This window comes from Ornithodoros turicata, chromosome 6 (assembly GCF_037126465.1).
Source record: "Ornithodoros turicata isolate Travis chromosome 6, ASM3712646v1, whole genome shotgun sequence".
NCBI lineage: Eukaryota > Metazoa > Arthropoda > Arachnida > Ixodida > Argasidae > Ornithodoros > Ornithodoros turicata.
Window position 1 is genome coordinate 18,634,948 of NC_088206.1, and position 23,246 is coordinate 18,658,193.

General features: G+C 46.8%; 1 protein-coding gene across 3 annotated transcripts in view; it reads left to right on the forward strand.

Moving 5' to 3' along the window:
- The first annotated feature begins 4,559 nt into the window (after nt 1-4,559).
- Nucleotides 4,560-23,246, forward strand: part of LOC135399319 (uncharacterized) — a 34,741-nt gene continuing 16,054 nt past the window's right edge. Inside the window, exons 1-4 of one of the 3 annotated variants that reach the window (XM_064631173.1) lie at nt 4,560-4,723; nt 7,199-7,414; nt 15,572-15,732; nt 18,679-18,838. In XM_064631173.1, the coding sequence (XP_064487243.1) occupies nt 15,622-15,732; nt 18,679-18,838 (271 nt within the window). In that variant the 5' untranslated portion in view covers nt 4,560-4,723; nt 7,199-7,414; nt 15,572-15,621. The remainder of the gene's footprint in view (nt 4,724-7,198; nt 7,415-15,571; nt 15,733-18,678; nt 18,839-23,246) is intronic. The other 2 variants (XM_064631172.1, XM_064631174.1) reach the window with 2 other exon arrangements.

Genomic DNA, 23,246 nt, shown 5'->3' on the forward strand with positions numbered 1-23,246 from the left:
AAGGGACTATGAAATGATTTTTTCTCGTTTTCATCAGAAAGTAAACCTTTTTCCGAGTCTAGAACCAAAATGTTACCTTCATCACGCGAGGAGTATTCTCGGGAGCGAATTTAAACGGAGCGGCGAAGGGAGGACAGCTGGCGCCGCGCCGTGGCGAGCTGCCGAGCGGAGCCACAGCGGGTAACTTGACGGGACCACGGCCGGCTCGGCAACACGTCATCGTGACGTGTGGCCGAGCCGAAGGATCCCGCCAGGAGCATGCGCCGTAGGATCCCGCGTATGCGTTCATCGGGAGTGGAAATCTCCATGACGGCAGCTTCCGCGCGATGGTCGCAGTTTATCGCAGTCGCATCGTGCGGTTTTTGTCGACATGCCGAGACGATGTTGGATAGTTGGTTGTCCTAATTTACGTCCATACTCGCGTGGTATCCAATGTGTCATGCTTCCCAGTGACGAGACGGACAGCTTTTGATGCCACGAAGCAATCGGACCGCCGGAGTGGAAAGACGATGTGGTGCCATTGGCCAAAGTATTCGGACGAGCACTCTGAGCAACGATACGCGCGCCATCTGGTGCTGATCGTCTGCAACGTATATTTAATAAAATAGACTCCAGAGGGCGCATAGCATGAGGTGCTGCCAGTGCCGTGTATGCCAAAGGCTGCGTCTACTAAAGCAGCGCCGCTGCCAGCGCTGTCAGCGAATGGCAAGTTTCCGTCTACTAGGGCAGCGCGCTCGTTTCGTAGACAACCTGCTGCCGCAGCGCCGCTGCTCCCGCTGGCCAGCGCAGGCAGCAGGTCGGGAGCCGCTGAGCGCGCTGCTGCTGGCTGTGTGACGTCACGATAGCAGACGACATCGCCCGCCACGTAGTTTGAACATGGCGTCCACATCGACTGCTGTGCTCATCACTGTCACAATAAAAACACCGCAAGGATGCGTGAACGTTCTTGTCACTCCAGAAGAAGCAAGCAGACTGCAGCACGGTACGTACACGGAACTAATTGAAGTACGTTTCATGTGCCGCGATGTAGTAACTGAAATAAACCTCCCGCGCCCCCTTTTCGCAGTTTCGGTTCTGCGCACATTTGCTTCTCTACAGGAGCAGTTTTGCAATGTATACGACGGATCAACGAAGTATACAGAACTGAGACGTCCCTCGTGATAAAAGGGTGTCGCCTTTGGGCATATATTGGTGTAGAGGCGTGAGGGAGGGCTGGAGGCCAAGATGAGGGCGTCACAAAGCTCTCATCGTCTGCTCGTTGGCCGCCATTTTCAGCAAAATCAGCGAGCTTGTCTACTAAACCAGCGCCTGCTGTCGCTAGCACAGCCCCCTGCCGGTGCTGTCGGCGCTTTTTTAGTAGACGCAGCCAAAGGGAGTCTGGCCATTAATGGGACCTGCCTATACCTGAGGCTTTACCCACTTTTTGAGGTATGTAGCCAATCACAGGTCGAAATACAGTTGTCTATTGTTACATCCATCCAAGACTTATACCTCACCCTTATTTACTGGGCGCTACCATTTTGGAGAAAATTGGTGGATTTGGATTGAAACGGATATCACTGGTGACAGACCAAAACGACGGATTTTGCGCCCACTTTTATCAACGCCATCTGCACGGAGAGAGGCATGTTGGGAAGGCTCAGAATAGCAGAAATGGTTGCTGGCAGAAGTGATTGGCCAGGATACACCCAATAGTCTTGCACCCTTTGGCGGTGCGTCCGAATAGTCTGAGATGCGTCACCGCATACCGCACACCGGAAGTGCCGCCATAATGGTGCGCCATCCGAATTCTCCACAGGCGCACATGTGCGTCACAGAAGGCGCAGTTTGGGAAGTCTCCTCCGATGCAGACTTCGCGGAGTGCGTTTTGCGTTTCCCGCTTCTGCCGTGTTTCGGGGGAGGGCACGTTCGTCGAACAGCTTAGCAGACGACCTGAGAGAACTGATATTCTGAGGCTGGAACGACATAGAAGGGGCAAACACATGCAAGCCTCAATTGGTAGAGCCCTGGACCGGCAATCCAGAAGATGTGGGTTCGACTCCTACAGCTAACCTTTTCAGTGACTTTCATCTTTCATAGCAGACGACAGTTTTCGGCGGCTGGTGGCTCTTTCGTTTGCAAAAATGACGGCATACCACGATAAATGGGCATACCGCGAAGGCGAAATAGAGCGGAACAATTACGCTTGTGACTTTAGTCTCTCATATGAGATACGTGTTAGCACTAAACATTTGATCCTTCGCTCTTTAGTTAATTTTAAAGCGACACGAGTTTTCGCACCTCTCCACGGGAATGAGAAACGCAGGAAGATAGGCTGGAAGGTCTGGAAAATCGGGATGAAGACACATAAGATGAGGTGACCAGTGATAAGCAACCTGGGAGACGCCGTCGCTGCCAGTCCCCAACAAGTATTGAAGTAGGAATGTTAGACGAAACACGGCGTTTTACGGAGCAGACGGAACTTGTTTAACGGTTTTATGATTTATTTGGGAATAGATTAATAAAACGACACACAAATGCTCCCCGTGCGGGATTGTCGCTTTCAGCCTTGGATAAGTTGTCAGAACACAACCGTTGCTCACGAGGTTGCAGGGTGCCTTGGGCAGGATAAATGTGCAGCAAGCCGATCCCAGCACTACATCACGCTACTGTTGTCAGAATTAGAGTTCTCGTCGTCTCTTCTCTTCTGGAGTGTTCCTTTTGGGAACGTTACTACGCTCTGCTTACTTTTCGTCCTTCCGTCAGTTGTCGTGCACGACTTCTACACACATTGTCTGGAATGTCTACCTCACTCTCTCTGCGCCTGTAGGTAAACTGCAAGACAAATGAAAACGCCATAACTGCCTCGGTGTCCATGCCTAATTCCGAGAAATTATTGTCGTCTGCTACTACGGCCGATTTTGCAGCACCGGGCGTAAGCGGCGAACCTGAGGCCTGCGCAATTTGTACTTGGTAGGTAAACATCAATGGCGGCAAACGGAGCAGCGTTGTGTTTTTTTGTGTATCTGGTTCTGTCATGCGCGTTGCAGTGCAATAAATGCTCAAATTCGTGAGCCTCCTTTATACTTCGTTTTCCTCATGCTCAAGGTGATGCTTCCTATTTCAACGTTACACTAGCTCGCTTGTGGGCTCTGCAGCGAAATAGAAGTGACAAGGCGAGACTAGATTACAAAAAGGCAGTGAGGCGTGAAAACGTGTGTCCTTGTCTCATTCAATTTCTGCTGCAACAGCAGCGCCCCCGAGGAACACTGGGCAACAAGAAATCCAGCGAAAGCATCGCTGAGCGTCACCGTTTCCGGATCTTCCCATATTGAGGCACCACAGCACGGAGACAAAACACGATTTTCAATCGTAGTGCCTTCGCTGTGCCTTCGTCTGTGCTGTATGGGCTTGCTCTGGACCCACGTTGGTGCGTCTTTCTTGTGTTGGTCTTTCTTTTGTTTTGTTTTTCTTTTTTGCTTGCAAAGAACTTTGCGCATCACCACTGCATATCAGCGCTTATCGAACCGGGGAAGGGCAAGAGCTGTGTCGGACAGGATGAAATGACTGATACGGCAAGCGACTGCGAACGCATGAAAGAACGACAGGAAGGAAAAAGAACAAACAAAACAATGATCGTGAAACATATCGCGATAAGGGTTTGCCAACATCGCGTATGACGTTGTCCTGTGATGTTAAGTGAGGGCGGAGATATGACGTCACCGTCGCTCTTTTTGTGATCACTTTCTGTTTCCTGCGGACGGCCGAGGTGAAATACTTGGGTCTATAACACGCGCTGAGATTGGAGTTGGAGTTGGACGGACTAAAAATAATACGGAGAGGCGCTGAGATTACTTCAGTGCTTCATCAGTGGTTCCAGCGGATCATGTGGTGATCGGGCTTTAATATTGCAATTGCAATGTGCTCCCTAAAGTCAATAATTAAAAAGTTGATTAAAATATCTCTGTTAATTAGTTCTCCAACTGAGGAAAAAATTGGATTCCTAGTAGCAGCCCCGCCGTAATCGAATACCAAAAGTAAAACAGCCCTATGGCAACTCCCCTTTTTATGAAAATTTGTTGCAGATAAAAGGAAACACCCTGTATAGCTCTGTCAAGTTAGGAACCTAAATCTAAAAGAAAAAAAGAAGAAATAAAAGACAGATGGATTCAATAGAGGTCGACGTAATCGACAATTCATAGGCGCACCATAATTCTATTAAAATAATTACTTTGCAATTGCAACTGTAATGTAATTGCTTGACGTGAACGTATAATCTTGTATCGCCAACTGCAGGATGGGACAAGCGTTAGCTTGCCCACATCACGGTTCAAAAATAGACCACAAAACAGCAGCCGCCTGAGATAATCTTAAGTGCAATTCGATGATTTCTGTAAATATAACTTGCGCGGGTCTGACTGACAGCACCGCCATTCTCCTATGATTCAAAGCCAGATGCTATCCACGGTGCGCACTGCATAACCAAGGAACCGCCAAAGCGGACGTAGTATGACCTTCTTGGCATTGAGAATATTTACCGCATCTGGCGCTCCTGCTAACGGACTCGCGTCGTCGGCTGACTGAGTTTGGAGCACTCATACGTGCAACACGTGTGCGGGCTTGGTGATCGCACTCGAATACAATTGACCCGCAGGGTGCTTGATCTGGAGGTTATCCAAAGGCAAGGACTCTTGAGTGATATAAGTGACGCGTAAGTTGGCAGTGCTCTTTCTAAATTATAAACGTAAGTTGAACTTTCCTTACTCGCTGCTCTTTTGTGTTTTCGGATAAGCTGCTTTTTTGCTTATCAAAATGATTTATTTTAGATGAGTGCAAAAATATTCCATCTTTACGAACAATGTGGTATATGTGGTCCGCATCAGCCACAAGATCTCTACCTTTAAACTTGATCGCACAGCAATCAATTCGTAGAATATGTTAACGAAGCAGACGACGAGAGTGTTGCCCTTGACATATCTTGCACGAGCTCTTTCTAGTTCAAATACAACCAGAGACAGACTGAGCTTACATCCAAAAGACATTATTATTATTATTATTATTATTATTATTAAGCACTTCAGTCTTTGAAGTATAAGGACGTTATGAACCAAGCTGATAATTTTAATATCTAGATCGTTACTGCGTTGCTGTTTGGAAGTATTTCAGTCTGTGTTTTTTCAGTGTATGTTTGTTTTGTCTCGCTAGTGCATAGTGTTTTGCCACTTGACCGCGAGGTTCTGCCCACAAGCCTATCGGTTTAGGCGGGGCCTGTATTATGTGTATATTTAATATATTGCAATAAAAGTTCCAATTCCAAATTATTATTATTATTATTATTATTATTATTATTATTGTTGTTGTTGTTGTTGTTTTTGTTGTTGTTATTGTTATGTATGACTTCTCTGACCAGAAGTAGAGGCACTAACCAGAAGGGGCGTACGAGGAACACTTGACGGGAGGGTGATATTGCGCAATGCCGTGCAATATCCGCGCTCGACTATGGGGAAACGTATATCGAGGAAATTCGGAACTGTGTCACTTTACAGCAGAATTAATACTGCAGTGAGAGCACATTAGAGACACGCGCTTCTGCGCAGTACAGAACTGAACTTAGCGTATTTGAAATACTTTTCGGGCTATGGGAATACGACTCCTCTTGTTAGATAGAACGTCGCGTTATGGCTATCTGTGTTTGCCGATATTATTGCATTTACGTTGGTACTAACAGCTCGATCGTTTCTTACGGCGAGTAATTTTCGCTTCACATTTAATTGCTGCTCCGAAGTTTATGCGAGCCTTTTTGCGTTATCGCTACATGACAGGACGGAGATGTAAATCATCCGTGCTTATCTATCTCATAGTGAGATGCATTAAACGAAACTTCGATCCTGCCATGCTTCGCGGGAAAGCAAAAGACCGCAATCGTAATAGCTATATCGCCATGTTTCCGTCAATACATTTCAGCTAGCAAAAAGACGCCTGCTAATCAGCTACTTATCAACTTCAGGATGAACCTGTGTCGTCAATTTGATGCTCCTGGTTTTTGCGCGTATAGTTAGTAAAAGGCGAGCAGCACTGCAACGGCATGCAACGGCCTCGTCTGGGCTGGTGGCCCCGTTAGAGGAAAACTCAACGAGAGAGAGAGAGAGAGAATCGTGTTGCGCAACGCCGCGCAATATTGGTGCGTCACGTTGGAGGAAGCCGAAAGGCACTGAATTATTGCAGTTTTTGGAAGTAACCTAGTTAAAAGTAACTATACTTACAAACAGTTTTAGTTTTCCGCAATGATTTCGGAAAGCCCCGCTCACATTTTCTTCCACTCTCCGTCAGAGTTCGAGGTAACTCGTTACTGTAACTAAGTTCCTCTTTTTGGTAACTTGTAACTTAACTCTGTACTTTTGCGCTGTGGTAACTTTCAGAGGATCTCGTTCCTTTCTCAGGTATCCTTCCTCAGGTTCCTTTTAATTCGCTTTTCACTCACGTCCACATATTTTCTTGCTTTCTCTCCCGTTCCTTCATGACATTTTTTGCCATAAAACGTGATACTAAATTACAGTATTCTATTCAGGAAGTAAGAACCGCTGCCATTGAAATGAACCTGAACCATTGTGCGCCCACAGGGAGTAAGATGCAAAGCGTTCGAATAGACCTCTACCAGAGAAACATCATCATGACGTTAGCAGACATACTGAAACCGAAACAAATCGGAAGGAGAGGGCTGGGTTCCACGAACGGGCACTTGTTCGCTACCATGTTACGCTACTTCGCTACTTGTTCGGCACTAAGAAAAGTAGGACCGAAGGTCGTGTCCGTTTCAGGGACCCGTTTCGTAATCCCGTCAAGACCGTGGCTTTCGGGCGCGACCTTGTTCACCTCTAGCTTCGAGCGTAGTTCAACTCTACCAAATTTGTGGCGCTGTCGAACACTATGGCGTCATTCGTTTACATACAGGGAGAGGTCTATTGTTGAACATAAACGAAAACGATCTAAGCGCTCCCCCGCAGGCAACTCAACTGCTCACGCACCTGCGTAATGCTATTTTGTGTCCGAAGTAACTTGGAAGTAACTCGTTCTTTTTTTAAGTAACTCCGTAACTGCGAGTTACATTTCAGGCTGAAGAACTTCGTTATTAACTTCGTTACATTTTTTCACACGGTAACTTAACTCGTAACCAGTTCTTTCTGTCGGCTAACTTCTCGATCTATGCTCTCCGTTGCAGCATGGTGTGCTCACACGACTGCCCGTACCTCTAAGAGAATGGAGATGAGAATATAGGGTGCTGCTATCACCGCTACTCAGAAACAAGCCCGTTTCACTGCATTAGGAGGTGGCCTTCGACTCGAAGATACCCGTGGTGACGCCTCACCACCTCACTATGCTAGGGACATGCTCGCAGTATCCTCGCGCAGGATTACAACGCTGACCCTCTAGCCTGGTAAAGGGCTCCTAATTAATTATTACATTAAGTTTGGTACTGTTGCAATACAAAACGTTACCATTACTCTGATGACAAGAAAACAGTTCTGTGGTCAGCTCTCCTATAAGTGCAATATGGAAGAAGCGTTGGTCCCGTCTATGACTACACTCTTAACTCGGTACCCGTTAAGCTGGATTCACACATGCGTTTTTTGAACGCGTTTCGCGTTCGCGGCGCCGCGAAACGCGAGCCGCGGAGCGTTTCCAGCCGCTTTTCGAGAACCGCTCCGTGCTGCAGCTTCGGAGGGCAGAAACGCGAACGCTTTTCATACAGCCAGACATGTACAAGATACTCAAAAATGTATTTAAGATAAGATAATAAATACTGACGTTAGAATGTAATTAAGATAGAGTATAAATACATGAAAATTAAAGTAATTAAGAGAGAGTACGAAATACTTCAAAAAGTATTTGAAATACAATTAAGATACTATTTATCCTTGAACGCAAAACGTCACCGGTCAATGTGGCAAGTCCCCGCTATGTGACATGAATCACCTAAAACCCGTGTACAACGCAAGCCGCCCCTGTGTGATAGGAGTCATCTAAACAGAAGTCTCAAAAAGATGAGAAAGAGATACCACATAACACCACTAAGCACATGTGACCCAGAACAAAGCAAACCTCTACAGGTACCTGCCCGGCGTGGTCAGAATTCGGCGTTATCGAGTCAGGGCACACATAATAGAACCGTCACTCGCCGAGGATTAGTATACACTGGGCAAGATCTCTAAATGGGGACTTCCAAGAAGGGCCAATGTCCGGGTCAAGTCCGAGGGACTCAAGAAATTTTCACAGAACAAGCAAGATAATGGAAAGATGAGACACAGAAAGTTTGATGGGAGATCCAAAATATGTAATTAGAGTATTGAGTAGAAAATATCATAAAATGTATTTTAAATAGAGTACAAATACACAAAACCGAAATTATTGAGTAGAGTACCAAAATACCGCAAATTGTATTTAAAATACAGTATTTTAAATACAATACTCCAAATACGTACAAGTCTGCATACAGCCAATCGGAGCGCTCGGAGGAGTGAGGTGGCTTCCTTTTGGCGCCGGCGGGGAAAAGGCGGGCCTCCCGATACCGCGCTGGGATCTTTTGTCATTTGTGCATGTGTATGTGTTTGGTGCTACCGCCTGAGTAAATTCCTTGTCACCAATAGCTGTTTGGTGTCTGAGCTGTCAACGATGAGCTGGGAATTTGCGCAAACAGCGGAATCGACGAAAATAAATACGACTTGTATGTGACCGTGTTTTGGTCGTCGGTAGGTAAACATGTGTCTCGCTTTTTCTGCCGTTCTTTCTCTGCTGTTGTGTCGCGTTTGTCGTTCCAACGATTGATGATTCCAGCAGAAATGCTTCACGATAATTATAAAATGGAGAGCATGCTTACACAATGTAAATTTTGAGGAAGAGAGCTGGAAGTGTCGGTACGATCTTGACGTAGCAACAAGAACGAAGCGCGTTTTCAGGATGGCGGCTCGGCTATGTGTGACAGGCCCCTCTCGGCGGCGCCGCGAACGCTGAGGCGGCGCCATTTTTGGAACGCATGTGTGAATGAGCCTTTAGTGTAACTTTGAGCTACGTGTAACTTCTATACAGATGTAGGTTTCAAAATATCGTAGAGGTTACACGCCCGATACCTCTGTTTAAAGGGATGGTCTCGTACCCCCTGCCCCTCTCATAAGGTGTATCATTCGATTGCCCTTTGTTGAAAATGGAATACCGCAAATTTGCCCGACAAAGCACGTCACGGTTATTAAATAACCGAATTAAATTGATAAAGATTGCAGACCATGACGCGGTCTCTGTTGGCAACAACTCGAACTGCACCGTCGCCCTGCGGGAAAGTCCGTGACAGAATACAGACGTCGTCTGCTTTTGCGCGAGCCACTGCACCTGCGTGAGCAGACGACTTTCAGAAGTGACTGGGGACCGCGACAACTCTTGTACATGTTCTTTCAGTTCTCGGGCGAAAAACGCACATTCTAAGAAGTGGCCCACATGGTGGTTTAGAACAACTAGGTTAACCTTCAGAGACAAGTTAAAAGTCGCAGAACAGCCCCACTCACAATCACATATCTGAAGTCGCAGCCATCTGCGCGCGCGGTCGCATTACAGCTCCGACCAAAAATATGTTACGCGCGCTTCCATTACACTCCCCGTTGCACACTGATCGTGTTTCGAAATAAAGTGTCGCTGACGACGTACATGGAGAAGGAGTGCGTGTTTATTTAAAAAACGCATTAAATGCTCGGGGAAAGAAAACACGTGACTTACCTTCTGCGTATCCGATTATGTGCCACATTATCGGAGACCCAACAGTCAATGCACGGGCTACATTCTCCGCTCGCGGAGATATATGTCCGAGTGTCCCCATTTTGAGAGCAAGGGGATTATTCAACGCAAGGTCCTTCTGCAGGTTCCGATTGCCATGGCAACTGCGACGTACCCGCAGGGCGACATCATGCGTGACGTTGCATGAGAGTGAAGCGCATGTTTCGTCGTCTGCTATTACGGCACGTTTCGACAAATTCCTCGAAAACGACTTGGTTATTCTGAATGAAACTTGGACGGTTGTATGTGTACAGTACTCGTGAAGATAGTAGTGGCAAAGTTTCGGAATCGCCCCGGCTGTACGAGACCGTCCCTTTAAAGGCTAAAAACAGCTTGTAACTTGACATTGTAAGAGCAATAGAAGTTACTTCCGAGTGCGACGCAAATACAATCGTCGTAACTTGTAAGTACAGGGTGTCTTTCTTTTCTTTTTTTTTCGATACAGATTTTTCATTAAAAAAAAACTATAAGTGCGATAGACATCCTGTTTCATTTCTATCATCTCTGAGCCGGAGGAGCCGCTCTTGGCCATGTGTTGCTCAACCGTCGAATGGCTAATTACCTAAAAATTGTTAATTAACTTTTTACTTATAAGGGCTACAAAGTTGTCCCATGAGAACAACAAACAACAAAAAAGACACAATGTATAAACTCTTTATAGGGACGTTGTAACTTCTCAACGACTTCCGCGTTTGCATTTGCTTCGTTTGTTTTTCTTTGTTTGGAGTTGGAGTTGGACGGACTAAAAATAATACGGAGAGGTTGAACTTGTCACCTGACAAGTTTTCTTTGTTTGTTTGCAAGGTAACCTTTATAAAAGGTGTTGCGCAAAAGCTAGCGTGTTCTCGTTCTAGCCGCACATTCAATAGAGAGTTGCGGATCAGTGTGCGTTACGTTTTGTATCTCTGCTTGTGTATGAAGTGCGGACCGCGTGTTCAGAATCATGAAGAAGGCACAGGATTGAAGTAACGGAACTTTATCAGGGTATGCACATATAGGCTGTCATGACCGACGATCAGTTGTTTATCCATACCCCCCAACACCCCTAAATGTTGGCAACACCCCCGAATTTTTTTTCCTGTGTACTATTGTTACAATGTAACTGCACCCCCAAATTTTTTGCACCGCCCCCCCCCCCCCCCCAAGAGCTTGAGGTTCGGATAAACTACTGCCGGCGATGCTGCGTCACGAGATTGGAACAACAACAACAACAACAGTTATATTCTGACGATGAAGTGGGGAGGTTTCCAACTCCAAGAGTGGAACGCTACCCCCATAGCTAGGGGGTCTAATATGAGTGGTGACAATGATGACGATGATGTGCGATGACGATGCTGAGGGATGACGGTGGGTGTGTTCGTTTATTAAACTCGCGCGACCCGCGAGTCGGAGTCGTGACGTATGAGAGCCATCATACGTCATCGACTCTAGCGACCCACCTCGAAAGGAGAGTCGCTGCGAGTCGACTCTTGAGCACCTCTAGTGTTGAATCCTCGAATTTTAGAACGGGAGTTAGTGTCACGTGGGCGACGTCATGAGAGCCGCGCCGCGGCATTTTCGCCCACCAAGAGTCTACTCTCTCGGCTCTCGAGTTGTTCGAGTCGAATAAACGAACGCAACCGGTGGTGATCGGAGCGGCGATGGCGATGCCGATCGTGATCGTGATGGTGGGAATGTCCGAGAGCGCTGTTACGATCACGAGATTGGAAGTAGTTTGAAAACCTAGTTCAGAACTATTTAAGAATGCTGCTTAGGTAGATTGACGCCAGAAACGGCAAGAACTTTTGGGATCGTCATGCTGGATCTTCCTGCCTCCCCCCCCCCCCCCCACACACACACCACAATATATATATATTTCTCCTCAGATTTGTACGATATTTGTGGATCGCCCGCGGAAGATGGAGAGGGGGTGGGGAGGCACACACCTGCCGGTGTATAGCTATAGTTCCTACTTATGCTGAGTAACTGTGCCTGTAACCTGTAGTTACTTTGTGCGCGGAGCGACTGGAATTAAGTTACTTTTTCAAGTAACTTTTCCCAGACTGAACTATAGTATTTTACAATACAGTTGTACTGGAATCAATGTGCCAGACAAAGAGATCATCCCCCCCCACACACACACACACAGACAGACGCACAGCTCTTTTTATGTGAATTCAACTTTTATGTAACTACCTCAAATTAATGATCCTGAAATGATTTTCTCGCAAATCTAATGCCATCGACATACCCTGTTAGACAGAATGTAGCATCGGGACTTTCAACGGAAAATATTTTTCGGGACGGATTCTTTTGACGTTCCGTGTACAAACAAATGAGTTTGCGGTTGGGGATTGACGGCATCCGGTAGAGACTACCGCTATTCTGCAGAGACGTCTCAAAACGGGGTGTCGTCGAGGGCTTTTATGTCATCTTATTTATCTTTATAACCCCCATATTATAAACTTCGAAGTTCTTACGTGAGCGTGTCTCCTTTCTTGTGCTTGTATCGATGTGAACTCCGATGATGTTGCCGTGCACATTCAGTACCAGACATAGTGCAATTCTAGCAAAGGCAGTTTACGCGGCAAAGCACTTTAGGTAAGGGGCATTTACGAACACTGAAAATACAAAGCCTGCTGTACGAAAGTGAGGAGGAAGAGATAATGGATGACGTTTCGAGCCGATGTTGCTTTTTCAGATGTGTGGGACAGATGTGTGGATTCTGTCTCACACATCTGTCTAGAGACTAACTTGGGAGACTAACTGCAAGATAATCGACGGGTTACCTGTCGCAGACGCGCGACGAGCGCCGAATCACAGCGCCCTCTAGCGTCTTCATCAGGTGATGAAGGACGGACTCCGTCCGAAAGCTTGTTTTTCAGTAAAATAAATGTTTCAATCTCTCTAAATATTTACCTTATTCGTAAGAGGTACAAAGTTGCAATCAACGGGTTCCGTGTCGTTGTATAGCCCGCTACAACTTTTTCATTTGACATTTTGGCTAATTAATTGATTTACTAATTAAATTACTAATTACATTACTAATTAATTTATTAATTAAATTACTAATTAATCACTTAGAACACAAAAATAGTTTGAGTATCCTCACACCACTAGTAATACTATGCAGTCCGTCTTTTTGGTGTGGGATGAACCATCCTATTTTTAAACTTCGGCTCATTTTTATATATATCAGATCATATCTCAGAAACAGGCTACCCCGAACTGATGCGAACCGAACCGCGTAGTTCCTCCATGACTGAATGTCGCCGGCGGACACGAATGAGTTCGGCACACCTGCTCTAAAGTCCCAGGTGGGCCTCCTTGTGGAGACACTGTATTCGAGTACGGTACGCTTGTTCCACGCTCACTTGCGTTAGTGGGACTGCTACTTGTGCTACCGTGCACCACAGGCAGCGTATTATACACAAGCCGTTAGCTCTGAGTCACATCTAAACACCATCAACAACAACTTTATTTCAACATGAAGAATGGGGAGTTTCATCGCCAGGGGCGATACTCTACCCCTATCTAAACATATTAAACGTAAAAAAATAAAAATAAAGAACGAAACAAAAAGGCAGTTTCAAAGTTTCAGAACGTTATTTGAACTGGTCACCGAATTTTCTTCAGCCAATTCAGTTCCTGTTCAGATTCAAGATAGCGGTAGCAAAATCGGGTCAGTTGAGTTCCGGTTCTGCCGAGAAATAACGGTTACTTCCGGTTTCCGGTTCGGTTCGAACAAGGGCGCGTTTCCTTATTCAATTCTGGCAACTCCGAGTAATCAGCGAGTTTAGTATGACATTGCGTGACGTGTGTGTGACCCTATAGAGTAGCCCTTCGACAGGATTTTTCGAACGGTAGGAGTACAGTCACTATAGTAGGAGTTACTCTGCTTTCAAGATGGCTGACTAGGCGAACGGCATTGAGACCTTACCCTATTTGGAAGCGGTGTACCTCGACATAAAGTGGTCGAAATCGCCGTTGCAAAATAAACTGCTGGAAGTTACTGCTTCGTGGTACCCCGATTGAAAATAAGCTGCCCAAAATGCACAATGGTGCGCAGGAAAATGCCAACAGCGACCGTAGACTAACCTGGACAAAAAATTCAAACACCGATAATAAACTAACCGACAAGCTGTTCCCTCCCTGCTAAGCCCAGCTAAGCCCAAAAGGTCGACCAAATGTGGCCTTGGTTCGCTGAAACGACTTCGACGGACATCGAAGATTCGTGAAGCTGAGAGGTTAATTAGCGATATCAGATTTTTGAACGCGACGCATCATCTTACGAAGCTATCGGGCATTTTCTTTGTTCCAAGATCGGGAATTTTGCAACGGGGAATGTCGAGGCCCTTCCCTTTGAAGAAGCAGCAGAGTTGTTACTCTCCGGCTGCTCCGGCTGTTTTTCGCCGCATATTTATGACGGACACACTGGCCTACTCTGGAATTATTCGTGCGCTTAGAGTAACTCGTAGCTGCCGGAGCTGACTAAGAAAACGCGCCCTCTGGGAGAAGCGACCGAAGCAAATCGTGCACATGAATTAAGGTTGCATGAATGCACGCACCTGTGGTATGCTGGGCGAACGAACTTTTCTGTGCCAATTAATGTAAATGCAAAGTGCCACAAAAAAGCACTACGCCATACATTTGCAACACATTAAAGGTACTGTAAAGCAGTAGACAAGCAAGATATGCCGGTGATGTGACTAGAGACTTTGTTGCTTCTAAATACCATATGCGGAACCATACGACCAACAGCGCGCTATAAATATTTTTAATTTGCCATGAAAGATGCGGCGTAGTGGAGCGGTGCGACGCCTGGTGTCAAACAATCCCCTGTACAGCTGGCAACACTGAAAATTGGTATTACACACTATGACATCGGAACTTCGTTATTTTAGTAACCATATTAGTAGTTTTCCTGTTTACCTATGCATTTTGAAACCCCTGTTAACAGTTTAACCTGTTAACCCCTGTTTTTGCGAAGTAACCCAGTGCTGGCCGCTGTTCGATGGAGGCTCTCCCTACTTCTCTGCTGCGCCTGGGCGCTCCTTTTGTTCGCGGCCTCTTTCGAACGAACAAACTCTCTCTGTGAACCTCTGTGAACAAACAAGTCCCGATGCTGTCTGGCTTCTTGTACGTCTGACACATTTTTTTCAACGGCTCAGCATTTCATTTCAAGGATGAAAGATGAAAGTCACTGAAAAGGTTAGCCAGCTGTAGGACTCGAACCCACATCTTCTGGATTGCCGGTCCAGGGCCAGTTCGCTTATCCGTTTATCCTCAGATGTGGATCGTTGTGTGGATTGCAGGGGCGGATTTTATGGTGGATTGTTATGTCGGGCCCAGTGTTATACGCATGCAATGTGTTTGCCGCCGTATGTGTCAGAAGTACGGATTCATTTCGAATACCTAGTACAGTGTTGCCCGTAATCTTTAATTGTAATTTTCTAATTAACTGCACCGTCGATTGGAATGAAACTTGCACAGTTTTTGTCCTGGTGGCTTGGACTATCGAATAGCCACACTAAATGACATTTGATCGGTGCTGCTTTACAGTACCTTTAAAGGAGTGCAGAGGTCCATCCAAAAAAATTTCAGATTAAGACGTCTGATGAAAGTGTGTGTGTCGTTTTACCGAATAGCGCGAAAGGTTTTTTGTTGCTTTTAAAGACGTCTTTCAGTGTCTAACCAATACCACTTAGCAGAGCTGCGCTGGCCTTCTGTCTAGGGGGTGTTGGTCTAACACGTTTACCACACGACTGAAATGGAGGACTGTACTTTGGGACAGGTGTTGTACTTTGAAGAGAGCTTGTTCCTGCCTTCTGAGAGACAGCGGAGATGGCAACAATCGGGGAAGGGACACCGCTGCTGGTACACGAGAACGACGTCGACGTGCGACTACAAGTGCTTCCCGGGTATCTGAGAGAGTGTTGTTGTTGCACCACACACGTAAGTAGTATTGCGGCAGGCGTTGTTGGCTATAGTCAGCAAACATTCATTTTTCCCGCTTCGGCAGAAACGCGATTTCTTCCTTGCCCTTAAACGCGCGAGATGAGAGGCAGCAGCTCTTGCTCTCCCTCGCATTGAAGTGGGTTTCTAGCAGAGCGACACGAAAACTTCGCGCAACAACAACAATAAATGATGGAGAAGTGACGATGACATGATGTCGCGCAAAGGAATGCAGATCATTCGTAAAGTATGAAATGCACTACCCTAAGAAGAATATACGATGATGACGTAGAGCGGTAGAGCAAACAACACTGTAGAAAGAGTAGTATCCAGAGAACGACTCAAGTATCAGACACCAGAGGCCTAATGCCAGGAAAACTTGCATGCATCACCCTACTACATTATAAAAAGAAGCACAAAAGTCCGTGCAGAACATTCACGAGGAAAGTTCAAGAACATCGTCTTTTTTCACTTCTTCTTTCACTCACTTTCTTTAAAAGGCAAATCTGTAACATCCTCCCCACCGAATGAGCAACAGCTCATTGTACCTCTGTTTCAAGGGGATACAGCAGTTGCACGGAACGACGTGTCGTATTCCCTGGCGGCAGTTTTATGGTGCATGCCGGGCTATGTCATCCCGGCCCTTGTGAAGGGTCATAATCCGTACTGTCTTCCAGCACTGCCGTGGTACTCTTTCTTCGTGGAGCAGCTCCAGGTCACCCGACTTCAATGGGTGGTAGCTTGCAGGTTTGAAAGAATGTGCCGATCTCAGCTGAAGTAGGTGTTCAGTCCGCCATCTCTTCAAGAAGTGGTCAGAGACCCGTTGTCTGTGGTACCACCGTCGAGAAAGGTTAGTCGAAGTGGGAGACGACTGTGCTTTATCTTCGCTACTTGGCAGGGTGGTAAGTCTTCTACCAATGAGCCGGTGTGAGAGCGACTGGCTCGTTCAGGGAGTCGTGCAGGTACGTAAGCAGACGCGAGTTTATCGAGGCCTCGGCGTCTTGCAAAACTGTCACAATTTCCTCAAATGTGAGAGACTGACGTCGGGGTACCCTTCGAAGTGTACCCTTCATTTCACGCACCAGACGCCCCCATCAGCCACCCCACCACGCTGCCCTTTCAACCATAAACCTCCAGGCTACGCGCCGCTATCGGCGAAGTGGTCTTGCACTTCCTCTCGGATGACGGGTTTTTGAATTTCTTTGGACGCTTTCTTGAAGGTCAGGGCATTGTCTGAATGCAATGCAATGCGTCGTCTGGGTGCACTGTACTAGGCAGCCCACGACGTACCACAAAACGACGAAATGCCACGAGGAATGACCTCGCCCTGACACCAGCTGGCGTTTTTTTTTAGCCAGCACCAGGTGCTGTTTTTCTAAGCTTACCTAGGTCGCCAAAACGTTGCATAAGAAGGATGATTGCAGTGTCATGATTAGACGCACTTGTCTGTATAGTCCCGATATGGCGGCAGTTTTGGTCCCGAACAGCAAGGCGCGAATAGTGAAACTTTTCTGACTTACTAAGTTTCTGGTTATCGTGCACGTTGGCCTTGTACTGTTCCCAGAAAGGCTGCCATTCTGTGAAGTCGCCATGAAACTTGAGTAGTTCGAGACGTTGCAACTTGACCCCAGTACTCTAGCTGTGCGGATACTTGAAATCCTAGTGAAGGTGTAGCAGGTGAGAAAGTAAAGGATTGCGTTGCTCGCAGTTGTTCACCGTTAAGTCGCAAGTTCGCAATGGCCTCAGTTATTTTCTCGTACTGCAGCACTGAGGTATACTCGTTTCCCAAGCTTTCGGTTGGAGTGTGACCTTCAACTTCGCGGTCAAGTGATTGAAGTGCGTTGCTGAATGTGATCAGTTTTTCCAAAAGAACGTCCAAGGTCTCTGCCGTGGAGTTCATGTCTAGCATTGCAGCAGTGGCCTCGTTGACAGTCCTCGTGGCCTGCGTTCGTCTTGCTGCATTCTTGACCCTGAGTCGATCCAGGACGTCCGTATCGTTATGCATGGCTTGGCCAGTCGCAGACAACTCCTTCCCGGGTTTCGGCACTAACAAGATGTAGAAAGAATAGCACCCAGAGCACGACTCAAGTGTAAAGGACCAGAGGCCTAATGCCACGAGAACTTTTATGCGTGCACCACGCTACAACATTATAAAAAGAAGCACAAAAGTCAGTGCAGAACGTTCTTCTTCCCATGGAGAATGGCCATTAGCCACAAGGGAGAACGTTCACGAAGAAAAATCCCAGAACATCGTCTTTTTTCACTTCCAGTTTCTTCAAAAGGCAAATTTGTAAGAACACCAACAGCTTAATTAGCGTATATCAACTGAAAAGGCAACTAAATATTTTCAACAAAACTCATGAGGGGAACCTATAGTATTCTCTGTGGCGGTTCGCTTTGACCGTCTCATGTGGCGAAGTTTTGTTTCTGGGGTATAACCAACGCTAACAACCCTCGCATCGAAGGTTTTCGATAGTAATTGGTACTACACTATATTAAAACAGAACTTCCCTGGACAGCACCGCTCGAAACCAAGCGCGACCATTGCGCGGAGTGATACCGGCGTAGAAAGCACGGGGAGTACGCATTTTTTGTGACACTTAACGCAACTGCATAAGCGTCCCAAAAAAACGTACGCCTTCCGTTTCCAGCGAATCAAGGGAGAGGACGATGCCATTAGGGATGACAGCTGGATAGGAGTGTGCTATGCGGTGAAGTTCTGTTTTAAAAGTGTATGTTGCGTCTTTGGCAGCACACTTGACCGGCAATCGGAAAAGTGTGCGTTGGTGAAGCTTAAGTGTTGTGTTTATATCTTCATTGTCCGTTCACCTCCGCAATTTACGCTCGTAATCACAAAATAGAGTTGTTGTTTACGTTCCTTGTTTTCCTTTAAGCGCTTTTCATAGGCATTATGAGTTCTACAAGCCCCGTTGAATCTGCTTACAGGTCAGACGGTGTGAGCATGTAACAGGTCTCGAATGGCTATTCTTCGGTGTGTCGCTAGTGGCCATCATGGTTTCTCTGGGCTTCACCTGTACGGACTTGTCTCAATTTCCGAATGAGTCGGACGACTACATCCTAGGATGGGTGATCCTCTTCATAACGGGTGAGTTATCCTGTACGAAGTTCAAACGCAGCGCGGCTCCCATTCCGGAAGAGACGGAAAACGGGAAGCCTGTCGCGGTGCCAGTGATGGGCAAAGTACCCAAGGTTGTGCTTAAACTAATGTACCAAGGACTTAGCATATCTTGAGTACCATTCTCTAAATGCTGTATCTTAAACACTTTTGTTGGTATCTTAGTATCCTACTGAGTACGCTTCGTGAAAAGTATTTGTACTGTAATTAAAATACTTTATTCAGTATTTAGCACTCAGTACTCTAATTACTCTTTCCTTTTTGTCGAATATTCAGATGGGCATACCTTTTTTTTTTTTTTTGCCGCACCTGACAATAGTTGATCTTTCCAGGCCGTTTCAAAGGAAGTCCACGCTCAGGTTATCATTTGGCTTGAAACACCACGTGTGTTCTGACCTTAAACTCGGCTTCAGGAAACGTTTTTCAAAGGAAGAGAGGACGGTTATCGGGTGACCACCTCGAAATGCAGCTACTAATGCGTGCAAATAAAGCATATGTCTAATTTGCAGGCATATTTTGACACTTTTGTGGCTGTTTATTTTTTGAGTATCTTATAAGTACCTTAAATACTTTTCATAGTATTTACTTCTCTACTCTAAATACCCGGTTTCGGGTTCGCGTTGCTTGGATTTCGTTCCGGTTCAGTTCCGGTTCGGCCACGATAAAAATCGAACAGGTTCACAAACCGGTTCGCAGCCCCGAACCGGTTCAACGCTTCCATTTTTTAAAACTGCTTTTATGAGGAAATGCGTGGCTAATAGCTTACTGGTGTTGTTTGCATTGAGCAGAGATGTGCTCCTCCATATAATACTGATGTAGTGATATGTCATGCAATGATACAGTCATGGCCTCCAATTTGACGACGGAGGGGGCATAAGCTTTTTGAATGTGCTGTGTGAGTCGATCGTTATGTACCCTGACATACTTTCTGCTCATCTACCATAGCATTTCTGTACGCAAACTTGACAACGAATGTCTCCATTCCGCGTCTAACCAGTCTAATTCAACCTGTTTGACCTATGCTCCGACAGCTGACGGTCCTGTTACAGCACATTAGATACTCTCCTGACTCCCCGTCGAAACCCCTTCTCGCCAGGCAAAGCATGCGTGTCATGCGTGTCGCCTGCGCTGAGCATTGCAGTGCGTTATGCAAGGTTCTCCATGAATGACAATGCTGAATGAGCTTTTGCTGCCTGCGTCAGGTGCACAGGGTGTGTTATTCGCAAGATGAAGAAATTCTCAGAGTTGTTAGTTAACTAGAACAAAACAAAGTGTAACTAGTTGTTGTAACTCCCATTTATGCACGCAGTCTCTAACTACCTTTTAGCTATCATGTAGTAGATCAAAGAGTGATATTAAACGGTAGGAGCAACTTATTTATTTACACATGGTAACAAGACTTTCGTGCACGAGACTGCACTTCTTCAGGTTACAGGTTTTTCGTATGAGAGGGTAACAAGGTGATGGAAAGGATGTAAAGGATCCTTTCCATCACCTTGTTACCCTCTCATACGAAAACTCCTTCGTCAGCTGTATATATGTTCCTGTACCACGTTCATATTTTTGTAACCTGAAGAAGTGCAGTCTCGTGCACGTTACCCGTCTTGTTACCCTGTGTAAATAAATAAGATGCTCCTACCGTTTAACATCACTCTTTGATCTACTCATCACCGGCAACTTGACATCGCCTATTTCTCTGTCGTCGTATCATGCAGTAGTTTAAGTATAAGTAGTTAACTACTGCACATCCCCGGCATTGACGTTTTTAGTGGTCAGGTACTCCCTTTAACGAGAGAAAGGAGAAATGGACGAACACTTGCAAATAGCGTCTAAGCTGTTGAAGCGGTGTAGTCCTGCTACTTTCTGTTCCCCAAATCTCTTTTTTCACACGTACAGTGCCAGCAAGATACACTTAACGGAAGCCTAATAAGATGGACAGCATTTTACATAGGCGTCGGTAATTGCCGGCACACTGCATTCGCAGCGTGAATCGATCTGAAACCGTACTGAAGCACGGGGAAAATAAGTCTGCCAGCCTTGCTCTGTCCGAGCTCACAGCAGTGTACCAGTTAATCCACAACACAAAAGCAATGGGTCACGACACAATTACACTACCAGTGAGCAGAACTACATTTACTTTTCAAACCACGACCAATTAAACAGGCACACTGCGTACGCTCCTTCTCCACTTCTCGTGTTTCTGACTTGTTTAATTTTTTCTGCTGACGTGTAAAGGGAAATGTTGGGCGCTTCCTTAATCACGTGTTCGTCCGTCCGCGTGGCACCTCCTTCCTGAAGAGCAGACGCCGCAGCGCTCATGAGGACAACTGCGCTTCAACGTACTGAAGAGATGCTGAAATCATACTTACTATGCGTCCTCGTTTGACTTCCAGGTGAAAATTTGCGAAATCCATGATATGGAGACCAATGTGTTCTCGTTCGGGGATTGAGAGGCACTAGAACTCTTATGCTGACTTCTTTTATGTCTAAACCGTTTTGTTGCAACAACAACAACTTTATTTTCGACCTTGGAGAGTGGGGAGTTTCATCGCCACAGGCGATACTCTACCCCATTGCTGGATGGAATGGGGGGAATAAAATAACGAGCCCCTTTACAATAACGATCGAAGTCCGATGGTGTCCAGAAATGTCAGAAGAGCTTTGAGCGCAGAGCGTTGCTGGGCTGGATTGGGCCAGGGACCAAGCAATTTCGATAGGGAGAAAGGGCGAGAGTCCAGCTGACGAAGAGACTCGGAGAGTGTGGTTCGGGAAGGTTCGTAGTGAGGGCAATGAAGAAGAATGTGCTCCAGATCCTCAAGAGCACCACAGTGGCAGCAGGTGGGAGAGTCAACTTGTCTCAAGCGGTAACGCCACTGAGCTGTAAAGGCCACATCGAGGCGCATTCGGTGGATTAACGCAGCATCTTGACGAGAGGTGTTTCGTGGCATGCGGAAAGCGAGCGTGGGATCAACTCTGTTCAACATAGAGGGGGGAAGAATGTCGGTTGTCCGTTGGCGGGAAGCCAGGGGTGTCACTAGGCGTCGCAGAATGGAACGGCGGTCTCCTCTCAGCAGAACATTACGTGTCCGTTTCCGATACGACAGTGCTGCTTCTGCGGCGCTGTCGGCCTGGTCGTTCCCCACGACACCACAATGGGCTGGAACCCACTGGAGAACTAGCCTGTGGCCTGCGGCGTAGATAGTGTGGTAAGCCATTAACACGTCTGTGACTAGGGGTGCGGATGGGCCTCGTATGCCGGAATTTTCAATTGCTTGAAGTGCAGATTTGGAGTCTGTAAAGACTGCCCATTCCCGGGGTGGAAAATCAGCGATGTGTTGTAGAAAGAAAAGGATGGCATAGAGTTCCGCAGCTGTGGAGGAGGTTGGATGTGAGAGGCGGCTTCCGTGCACGACGCCTTCGGATGGAATGACGAAGGCTGAGGCGGACTTGTTGTTTCGGGATGCGCCATCAGTATATGCTGCCGTAAACGTAGAAAACTTCTCGTCTAGCAGAGCATGAAAATGGGCTCGGAGGACTTGAGGGGGGACCTGATCTCTTCTTTCCAGAAGGTTTGGGAGGTGTACAAAAGTGGGCGGTACCGGTAGAGACCAGGGGGCTTCCGGCGGTATAGTGTCCTTAGTTATGAAGGCAGTGAGAGTCTGGCGTGTCCTCTGCGCTACTCGATAGAAGTTGCTTTCAGGGCGGTATCGAATTTTCCTGAGTAGCGGGTGGCGGGGAATGTGAGCACGCAAACGGAGGTAGTGCCGAGCCGTTTCCCGTTCACGGAGAACTTCAATCTGGAGCTCACCAGCTTCAGCCAGTACTTGCCGTGTTTCAGCCATTCTTGGAACTCCGAGGCATCGACGAAGGCTTCGAGCAAACAGGGACCGAAGTGTATTTAATGAAGTTGTTGATATACTGTGCAGAATAGGAAGGCTGTAAAGCACAGTTGCCCTCACCAATGCCGCGTGAACCGCGAGCAGGGAACGCTGATCACAGCCCCATCCTGAGCCAGAAAGATGTTGAATTGCGGGGAGCCATCGCTGCACTTTAATTTCAAGATGTTTAATGTGCCGAGCCCAGCGCAAGTCCGAGTCGATTACCACGCCAAGGAAGCGGTGAAAGCGTACCGGTTCAAGCTTCTTTAAACAAAGCCAGAGAGGGAAATTGGCCATAGCTTTACGCGTGAAAGGGAGCTCGACACACTTTTCGGGTGAAAGGTCCATCCCGAGGTGCGTGAGGTACGTATGGATATTGTTTAAAGCGAGCTGGCAGGCGGCGCTGGAGAGCCGGGCGTGATTTTCCTACTGTCCAAAGGGCGACGTCATCTGCATACACGGAGAACGACACTTTGCGAGGAATTACTGACTGTAGGCCG